The sequence below is a fragment of the Terrapene carolina genome, unplaced genomic scaffold (genome assembly GCF_002925995.2).
Source record: "Terrapene carolina triunguis isolate 2854851 unplaced genomic scaffold, T_m_triunguis-2.0 Scaffold250, whole genome shotgun sequence".
Classification (NCBI taxonomy): domain Eukaryota; kingdom Metazoa; phylum Chordata; order Testudines; family Emydidae; genus Terrapene; species Terrapene triunguis.
This window is the reverse complement of record NW_020664601.1, coordinates 313,887-324,970: the sequence shown is the minus strand read 5'-3', so window position 1 is coordinate 324,970 and position 11,084 is coordinate 313,887. Positions and strand designations below refer to the sequence as shown.

Below are 11,084 nucleotides of genomic sequence, written 5' to 3'. Positions count from 1 at the left end.
GGGGGGGGGGGGGGGGGGGGGGGGGGGGGGGTGTTACGGCGGGGCAGCGCTCTTCTTTTTTGCCTGGGGCGGCAAAAAAGTTAGAGCCAGCCCTGATTGGAGTATAATATAATTGTAATTCTAATAGTCAAACTGAAACGAACTGAAATGTTAATCAAAACAAAATGTTAGGATACTATTGAAATGAGAAAGTAAATTATTCGTTTAGACTTTGTCCCCATCGAAAATTTCCTGAGAATTGCCATGTTCCCACAAAACATTTAGATTTTGACAAAACTGCATTTTCCAATGAAAAAATTGTTCCATCAAAAATATTTTTGGACTAGCTCTACCTGCAGGCCCTTTGGGGCAGGGACACTTCATTTAGTGTCTTCCACAGATTAGCAAACACTGTTGGTGCTTGACCTATAATACTGCTCAGACATCACTGAGATGGAATACAGTGTATTGTAATAACATAGGGCACAGTTTAGTAGTCCAGGAGAAAAGGGGAGATACACAATGCAGTAAGAGAGACCCATACTCTGCTTGCTGAACCAGCCCTGGCAGCTAGGGCCTGGTCTACACTACCCCCCCACTTCGGACTAAGGTACGCAAATTCAGCTACGTTAATAACGTAGCTGAATTCGAAGTACCTTAGTCCGAACTTACCGCGGGTCCAGACACGGCAGGAAGGCTCCCCCGTCGATGCCGCGTACTCCTCTCGTCGAGCTGGAGTACCGGCATCGACGGCGAGCACTTCCGAGATCGATCCGGGGGACTTCCGGGATCGATCCGGGATCGATTTATCGCGTCTTAACCGGATGCGATAAATCGATTCCCAGAACATCGATTGCCTGCTGCCGGACCCTCCGGTAAGTGTAGACGTACCCTAAGTCTTGCAGCTGCCTACCACAGCATAGGAGTGATTTGGACTGGCAGTAAGAGAGGCTGCAGGTGGTGGCATTGGCCAGCTCCAGCTGTGTGTTAGGCGCAAGCAACCAGTCAGAGGTAAGATACCCCTGAGCACACAGGTGCCTCTGGCCACCGGGCTGGTAGCACATGCACAGATGTGGAAGGACACAAGTCCTATTTCTGAAAGTCATGGCACTTGGGTCCCAGGTACAGTAGAAATCCCAACAATAGATTTTAACATATAAACTCACTAGACAAGATACCAAGGAACCACCTGGTCATTGAAACTCCAGACCAGCAGCTTCCCCTCCCTTTGCAGAGTGGCTGCTTGGGAGAGAGAGGGGAAGGAGGCTTTGGTGCAAAGGAGGACACCTCATCCAGGTATTGTAGGGCTGAGACAAAGGCCCAGACTGTGCCTTTGCTGTTACATTGGCAGTTGGCACAGAACAGGGAAATTATTGAGTGATCCATCCCCTGTCGTCCACTCCCATCATCTGGCCGCCAGAGGTTCAGGGACACCCAGAGCTTGGGGTTACATCCCTGACCATCTTGGCTAATAGCCACTGATTGACCGGTCCTCCAGGAACATATCTCAATCTTTTTTTAACCCATTTATACTTTTGGCCTTCACAACATCCCTTGGCAATAAGTCCCACAGGTTAACAGTGTATTGTGTGAAGAAGTACTTCCTTATGTTTCTTTTAAACTTGCTGCCTATTAATTTTCGTTGGGGACCTTTGGTTCTTGAATTATGTGAAAGAGTAAATAACACTTTCTTATTCACTTTCTCCACTCCATTCATGATTTTACAGACCTTGGTCATATCCCCCCTTAGTCATCTCTTTTTCCAAGCTGAACAGTCCCAGTCTTTTTAACTTTCCTCATATGGACGCTGTTCCATCCCCCTAATCATTTTTGTTGCCCATTTCTGTACTTTTTCCAATTCTAATAGATCTTTTTTGAGATGGGGTGACCACATCTGCACACAGTATTCAAAGTGTGGGTGTACCATGGATTTTATATAGTGGCATTATGCTATTTTCTGTCTTCTTATCTTTTCCTTTCCTAATGGTTCCTAATATTCTGCTAGATTTTTTGACTGCCGCTGCACATTGAGCTGATATTTTCAGAGAACTATCCACAATGACTCCAAGATCTCTTTCTTGAGTAGTAACAGCTAATTTAGACCCCATCATTTTGAATAGGTAGTTGGGATTATGTTTTCCAACATGCATAACTTTGCATTTATCAGCACTGAATTTCACCTGCCATTTTATTGTCCAGACACTCAGTTTTGTGAGATCCCTTAATTAAGTCCGAAGCAGACTGCAAAGAGTAACAATCTTGAGTAATTTTGTATCATCTGCAAACTTTTTCACCTCAGTCTTTACCCCTTTTCCCAGATCATTTATGAATATGTTGAACAGCATGGTCCAAGTACTGATTCCCGGGGGACCCTGCTATTTATCTCTCTCCACAGTGAAAACTGACCATTTACTCTTACCCTTTGTTTCCTGTCTTTTAGCCAATTATTGATTCATGAGAGTACCTTCCCTCTTATCTTATGATTGCTTAACAGCCTTAGGTGAATGACCTTGTCAAAAGCTTTCTGAAAGTCCAAGTACACTCTGTACACTGGATCACCCTTCTCCACGTTTGTTGAGCTCCTCAAAGAATTCTAATAGGTGAGGCATAATTTCTGTTTACAAAAGCCGTGTTGACTCTTCCCCAACAAATCACGTTAATCTATGTATCTGATAATTCAGTTCTTTATTATAGTTTCAGCCAGTTTGCCTGGTACTGAAATTAGGCATACCAGCCTGTAATTTCCAAGATTTCCTCTGGAGCCCTTTTTAAAAATTGGCATCACATTAGCTGTCCTCCAGTCATCTGGTACAGAAACTGATTTAGGTGTTAAGTTACATATCACAGTCAGTAGTTCTGCAATTTCATATTTGAGTTCCTTTAGAACTCTTGGGTGTAAACCATCTGGTCCTGGTAACTTATTACTGTTTAATTTATCAATTTGCTTTATTTGGGATATACATTTAATTTGAGCCTCCATTGTGGTGGTTTTTAAAAAGTTTCCATGCAGCTTGCAGGCATTTAACTCTTGTGACTGTTCCTTTTAATTTCTGTTTAACTAGCGTTCTCATTTTTGTGTTGTTCCCCATTTTGAAGTTAAATGCTACTGTGGTGGGCTTCTTTGGTATCTTCCCCACCACAAGGATGTTAATTTTAATTCCATTATGGTCACTATTACCAAGTGGTCCAGCTATATTCACCTCTTGGACCAGCACTTGTACCCCACTTAAGATTAAAACAACAATTGCTTCTCCCCTTGTGGGTTGTTTGCTGGAACTCTGTTTGATGCTCTTTGTGAGTAATGTATGGATGAAGAACAAGGATGGCCTGAAGAACCTACTGACTCACTTTCTTGCTAGCACTCAACTATTGACATATTTTGAAAAAATCTAAAGAAGTGACTGGCCAGCTAACTTGGTAGATACTGTAGCATACAACCACATGAATTGGGAGATGCCATGGGATTGGGGTTTCCCAGGCTGGTGGAGTTTGAGAGCATTGCTTGGCACGTCTCAGTCATCAGAAAGGGAAGGGCAAGATTATCTCATGTCCACATTGAAGCAGTTCCTCATTGGTAGATTTGGACATTAATTGCTTTGACCATTGGACCTTTGTTCTATTGGGCCTCCCTACTTTTCACCTGTGTCCATTCCAATTTATCTTCTCCTGATGGACTTTGTGTATAACCCCCTCCTCATGGGCAGCACGTGAACTGCCAACTGGGGGAGGCTAGCCCCCAGCCCCGCCCCTTCTGCTCCAGGCCCCACCCCTTCTGCCCCCCGGAGCTCAGAGCCCCCACCACCACCATGGCCACTGGCCCAGTCCCGCCCCAGGCTAGCCCCCCAGTCCCAAAGGAGTACTGGGTGGGCGGCAGGCGGCCTCAGCCCCAAGGAGTGCCAGGAGCATGGGCGGCATGCAGCTGCAGCCCCCCCTAGTCCCAGAGTGTGGGAGGGTGGGTGGTGCACGGCCCCAGCTTCCCCAGCCAGAGCACTCCCGCACACAGGGAGTGGTGGTAAGCAGGGGGCGGGGCTATGCCTGGCTGTTTGGGGAGGTGTAACCCGCCACCCATGCATGCCCCAACTCAAATCTCTGTACCATCCTCCCGCCTCCTTCTGCATCATATTCAACTTCCTTCTCCTCACTTCAGGGTTCTGCAGAGTTCTGCTCCTGCCTGCCTCTCAGGTCTCATTTCCTCCTCTGTCTTGTCACTCAGTGCATTGCTAGCACCACTATACCTTGCTGTCTCCTCCCACTCCTGACGCTGGGCCATTTCCAGTCCATGCTTGGAGCCGCCTCCTTACTCCCGGGCACCAAGCGCTCTCCCTCGCCTTTTTTCAGTGCTTCCTCCAAACACTCTGCCAGCTTTCCACTGCTAATCTCTGCTTAGGTGTTCCTTGTGGTCACTGCCGCATCTGATCATGATAAGATAGGTGCATGCGTGTCTATAAATAAACATATGAAGCAACACAATTCCTGTTACAAAAGCTTGTTGTGTGAAAGCAAGCCAGATGCTCTGCACATGATTCTCCCCTTCCCCTTGTCTGGGCATCCCTCTCCCTATCCCATCCCCTCCTTCCTCCTCCATGCTTGATACTCACCCTTCTATTATCTTTTAGGCTATGTACACACCACAGCTTATGTCAGTATAAATGATGTCACACAGGGGTGTGAATAAACCAGCCCCCTGAGCGACGTAAGTTACACTAAGCGCCAGTGTGGACAGCACAATGCCGGCGGGAGACGCGCTCCCGCCGATATAGCTACTGCCGCTCACTGGGATTGGGGTAATTGACGGGAGAGCTCTCTCCCATCAGCTTAGAGCATCTGCACTAGCAGCACAGCTGCATTGGTGCAGCTGCCCCACGGAAAGCTCTGTAGTGTAGCCATAGCCTTAGTTTATGGTCTGATTCCGTTCCCATTGAAGACAATAGGAGTTTTGCTGTTGACTTTAGTAGGAGCTGGATTGGATTCTTGGATAATGAGTTCCTCAGGGTGGGGAGCTTGTGGTTTTTTTAGATTTGTAAAGTCCTGTGTACCCTTGTGACACTAAATAAATAGCAGCAGCTGGAAGGTAAGCTCTAGAAAGTAGTAATTTTAGCATTCATATACTTCTTGACATATTTAATGCAAGGGACAGATGCGAAATAATTAACCCTCAAAACAGCCCTTTAAGTAATGATATCCCCATTTCACAGATGGGGAAAACAGACTGAGAGGTAAAGTGACGCACCCGTGGCCATACAGCAAGCAGTGGCAGAGCCAGGATTAGAAGTCAAGATCTCTCAACTCCTAGAGCTATGCTCTTTCCTGTAGACCACAATGCTTGGGATTATACAATAGGGAAAACAGCTGCTAGGAATGGAAGTGTGGGAGATGAAGCCCATGCACGCACACTGCCTGTCAGAGTAGCTTAAAGGATGCAAAGCACACCAATTCAGTCTGATGCGGGGAGGGGGAAATAAACCCACTTCTTTATACACTATGAGATTGCATTGAGAAGATGTGAGCATCATCAGGCATCAAGACTTTTTGATGTAACTATTGTAGCTCTCAAGGTTAACCCCTAAACGTGATGATTAATGCTGCTCAAAAAACTGACATTTCAATTTTTTTTTCCAAATCCCCTCCCAGTACATTTTGCAGAGTTAAAAAAAAAAACCCTATTTTCAATTTTCCAAAATTTTATTGAAAGTATCATTGATGTTTTTGAAAATATCAAAAGAAAAAGTTTTGATTTTTTTTTTTTATTTGGATAGAAACAATTTGGTAAATTTGACCTGAATCTGCATTTTAAAAAAAATAGTCAGACATTTTGCCCAGCTGTAATGTAGAGCTTTTGTGCAGGGTGGTGGGTGTTCATAATTTCCTTTTCAGATAAATTTTGCTTTGTGGCCCTGAGCCAGGTTTCTCAGGCAGGGGAGCCATAACTCACTAGCTCTCTTCTGATAACCTCATAGTTTATCTGGCTTTTTAAGTTTCATTTCCTTGACAAATAAGCACTCTGCCTCTGGCTTCCAGAAATCAAGTTACTGGTAATCTGAAAATCCAGACATGTTGTTTGTGAGTCTTTGTAATAAAGGTTAATATATTTTTCGACACATGCCCTGTTTCCAATGGATTTGATTAATCCAATAAATTCAGCGGGAGTGAGAAAAGCAGTAGAGCCAGTCATGTGAACTTCGGTCCTTGGATCCTATTTCACTGATAAGTGAACATTAAATGCAAGGCTTGTTTTCTTCTTTTTTCAGAACAAAGGAAGAAATACTCCAACTCCAATGTAATTATGCACGAGACATCGCAGTACCATGTACAGGTGAGTTTGCACAGAGCCTTTACGGGAATGAGCAATAAACTGCGTCAGCAATAAACTGATAATGACACCTGGTTCATTTATATCATGACCCTTGCTTAATTCACCATGCATGACACATCATGGAACCTAAATTAGTTCAGAGGCCAATTAGAAGCCTTTCTACGAATGAGCAAAGATCACCTTACCCACAAGAAGTCATTAATAGTGTCTGACAATGAAACCTCTTGAACTGCATTCTCCTTTCCCCAGTATTTGGGACATAGTCTGCTAGTTCTTTTTTCCTTTTCCCATGCCCAATGCCTTTTGAGGGCTAATTGAAACAGATTGTTACAACCTGGCCCACTCCATGCAGCCACTAGTCTGACAGTAGACTTGTGCTTCCAAGCCAACTGGGTCTGGGTAGAGAGTCTAGTCACTGTTTCTTAGGACACACTCCTGGGCTCAGACCTCTTGCCTGATACTCTTCCTTGGGACAGGGAGGTTCTGCCATCCAGTTACCCTGAATCCAGCATTTAAGACTTCCCAAGCTCCCCAGTCACAGATACATGCTCTCCTAGCATTCCACCTAGGCTTTAGGCTTCCAGTTTAAACCCTTCAGGGACAATCTGGCAGGAAAGCAAGGAACACAGCAAAGGAATTTCTTAACCACGGTGATTTTACTCTTAAAGCACCCAACAGATAGAGATCTTTCAAAATAACAAGAGTACTAAGACGGATCTCACCCCTTCTGTGATTCCATGGGTTGTCTATGTTTCAGGCTGGGCAGGGTTCCTCCTGCCCTTCGAAGTTCTTCTTACATGTGGCGATGGTTGGTTCCTCCACAGAGCTGCACCCCCTCTTAAGTAGGCCTCCGGGCGTACGTCTACACTTCATTGTAAACCCAGGTCTGTGGGACCCGGGCTTGTGGACTTGGTGTTTCCGAGCCAGTGCTTGGGCATCCACACTGCCTGGGTTTACAATTGCTGGACCCAGGTCTCACAGCTCTGCTAACAAATCCATAATGCACTACACAGACCTTCTGACTTGCATCTGCAGCTTGAGCTGCAAAATGACAGGGCTGGACTAGTGTATCAGGGGAGGGATAGCTCAGTGGTTTGAGCATTGACCTGCTAAACCCAGGGTTGTGAGTTCAATCCTTGAGGGGGCCATTTAGGGATATGGGGCAAAAATCTGTTGGATGATCTAACTGGGGATTGGTCCTGCTTTGAGCAGGGGGCTGGGCTAGATCAGTGGTTCCCAAACATTAACAGCCCGCGAACCCCTTTCTCTAAATTGTGAAATCTTGTGAACCCCCTCCTAAAAATGAATATTTCCAGGGTTTTAAATTTAAAATTTCCTCAGTGTGATGGATGCACTTGCTTTGCTCTGCATAGCTCTTTGAAGTCCGGAACCTTTGGAGAAAGATAAAGTCTCAGGTCTGGTTCGGCATCAAGTCTGTTTCTGTATTTCGTTTTCAGATATGCATACGAGGAAAACGCTTTCTCGCATAAGTATGTTGTTGAAAATGGTAACAAAACTGCAGCAGCTTTTTCTGCCAGAAGGGGGTACTCGTTTCTTAAACTCAGCCAAAAGTTGATCAATGACAGATTTCTGAAACTCCTTTTCAGTTCGTAATCGCAGGAGATCTCAATCAATTTCTCTTTTTCCTCAGTGTTCAATATCTGTGTTGAGAAACTGGTATCATCAAAAGGGTTGCGAATCCAGTAATTATCACCTGATATAGCTGGAAAGTAATCCCTGAAAGTTGTGCCCAGTCCTTTTAGGTGTGCAGTTATATTGGTTTTCGCGCGCTGATCCAACTGAAGTTTATGTTCTGCCAGGAAGTCATGAAGATTACTGAAACACTCAGTTTGATTGTTTTCCAAACAACTTTCCCAGAACTGCAACTTCTTTATCATGGATTCAACTCGGTCTTGCACATTGAAAACTGTTATATTGAGACCTTGAAGAGATAAATTTAGGTCATTAATTCTTGAGAAAATATCTGCTAAATAAGCTAGGCTCTGGAGCCAGACATTATTTTCCATACAGCTGGCAAGGTGGAAAGGGTGGCTGTTGAAAAAAACTAGGATTTCCGTTCTAAGCTCAAACAAGCGCACCAGGATTTTGCCCCGTGAGAGCCATCTAACTTCAGTATGGGTCAACAAACAATCGTGTATACTACCCATTTCTTCACAAAGTACCTGAAATATTCTGGAATCTGTTGGCCGTGATTTTATGTAATTCACCATTTTCACTGCATTGTCCAGCACTTCCTTCAGTCCCTCAGGCATGCGTTTTGTTGTGAGGGCTTGTCTATGGATAGCTGCAATGAGTCCAAGAGACTTTTGATGCAACCTTTTTTGTTCGAGCTACAAATCCAGGATACTTCCCCGTCATTGATGTGGCCCCATCAGTGCAAATGCCTAGGCAGGGAGACCAACTATTTCCTTTTCTTGAAAATATGCATTAGTCAGATTGAAGATATCTTCTCCAGTTGTACGTTCTTCCAATGGTCGGCAAAACAACAAGTCTTCTTCAACCATACCTTCATTCACATAACGTACAAACAGTAGCAAAATAGCTAGATGAGCTACATCAGTTGATGCATCCAACTGTATAGCATAATATGGACTATTTTTCACTCTCTGTACAATTATGGTCTCTACTTTATTTGACATGTAATTAATTCTTTGTGACAACGTATTATTGGACAAAGGTACCATGTCAATCCTTTTTGCAGCCTTTTCTCCGAGCATGCAATGAACCACGTCTTTTATACGTGGACCAATCAAGCTCTCTGCTATGGTATGGGCTTCTGATGCTTTTGCTACTCGGTAGCTCACGCGGTATGATGCTTCAAGTGCATTTTCATTATCAGTACTTGCTTTGGATATAAAACTGGTAATGTCACTTTTCCTCTCAGCTAATTTTCGCTTGAAAAAATCAACAGGCTTGTCGAGTTGTGCAGGATGCCTAGTTTCTAAATGGCACCAAAGTAGAGAAGGTTTGAGGCTGCTGTTTGCTAGAACATCACTATAAATCACACACAGTGGTTTTGGACATTCTTGATCATCAATGCATGTAAAGCCATATTTTATATAATCATAATCATATTTTCTTTTCTTTGTAAGTGACTTTCCAGGACCATCATGATCATTAGACGTAGATTTTTTCACAGTGTGGATTTGAGGAAACACTAGCTGATTCTTGCGTCTTTACACTTTCCTTTTTCAGCCACTTATCCATTGAACTTGTGTACAAAAGTTCTAATAAAAACAACAGAGAGAGACTGCTAACAACCAACAAACTAGAAAATGAGAATATTCACTCAAGTCTCACTGAAGCAAAACAGCTCTCCAGAGAGAATGACAATTACAGAGGCACCTTAACACTGCTACACTGGCTACAACGTGCTTCCAGCTGGTTTGGCTCCCAAACAGCTTTTCTTCCGCCACGAGGTTTCTCCCTAGGAGGGTGTCCTGCGATGGACAAATTAGCTTGGACCACCCCCCACGTACAGCACTGCTCCTGCTCACTCTGCCCTCCATACCAACTTCCCCTGTCTGACAAGGACAGGAGTCCGAGCTGCCACCTGCAGGTCTGGGGATCTCAGCTGCCACCCTGCCCACCACAGGGCTCAGGCTACTGGCCCCGCGCCAGGGCCTGGGCTGCCGGATCCACACTCCCTGGGACTCCTGCTGCTGGACCCCATTGACCGTCCCGGTCAACTGAGCTCCACTGAGCTTGTGCTGCAGGTCCTGCTGACCGCTGGGGCTCGGGCTGCCGGCCCCAAGTGCCCGGCCCCACTCTCCCTGGGGCTCGGGGCTGCCGGCTCCCCCGCTGATGGGGGGCAGGGCTTGGGCTGCCAGCCCCAACTGCCCGGCCCCGCTCTCCCTGAGGCTCGGGGCTGCCAGCCCCGCCGGAGCGCTGGGGTTCGGACTGCCGGCTCCCCTGCTGACGGGGGGCAGGGCTCAGGCTGCCAGCCCCAACTGCACGGCCCTGCTCTCCCTGGGGCTCTGGTTGTCTGCCCTGCAACTGGGTCCCACCTGCTGCCTCCAATGCTGGGGTCCTCTGGCCACCATTAATGAATTTTTTCTTGCGAACCCCCTGTAACCTTCTGCGAACCCCCAGGGGTTTGCAAACCCCAGTTTGGATCACAGAAACCCCGTTGGGAGCTGCCACCTGACGTACCAAGACTACTCCTGCTTCTGTTTGCCCTGCCAGCTCAGGACTCCAGCACCCTGTCTTGCTTAGCCAGACACTCCCGTCTGCTCCAACACAGACCCAGGGTATGAATAACTTGCCCCAAAGCTGCAAGTTTACCTGAAAACACTCACAGAAGTGTGCTTGTCTTTAGCACTCAGATGCCCAACTCCAATGAGGTCTAAACCCAAATAAATCCGTTTTATCCTGTATAAAGCTTATACAGGGTAAACTCATAAATTGTTCGCCCTCTATAACACTGATAGAGAGATATGCACAGTTGTTTGCTCCCCCAGATATTAATACATACTCTGAGTTAATTACTAAGCTGAAAGTGATTTTATTAAATACAGAAAGTAGGATTTAAGTGGTTCCAAGTAATAACAGATAAAACAAAGTAAGTCACCAAACAAAATAAAATAAAATGCGCAAATCTATGTCTAATCAAACTGAATACAGATAATCTCACCCTCAGAGATGCTTCAGTAAGCTTTTTCTCAGAGTGGACACCTTCCAGGCCTGGGCACAATTCTTTCCCCTGGTACAGCTCTTGTTGCAGCTCAGGTGATAGTTAGGGGATTCTTCATGATGGCTCCTCCCCCCCCCC

At 45.6% G+C, this 11,084-nt stretch overlaps 1 protein-coding gene across 2 annotated transcripts in view; it reads left to right on the top strand.

The window, feature by feature from the left end:
• EPS8L2 (EPS8 like 2) overlaps positions 1-11,084 on the top strand; it is a 131,812-nt gene that overhangs the window by 68,295 nt on the left and 52,433 nt on the right. For both annotated transcript variants that reach the window (XM_029912833.1, XM_026657619.2), the window contains exon 4: positions 6,228-6,292. In XM_029912833.1, coding sequence (XP_029768693.1) covers positions 6,228-6,292 — 65 coding nt within the window. The remainder of the gene's footprint in view (positions 1-6,227; positions 6,293-11,084) is intronic.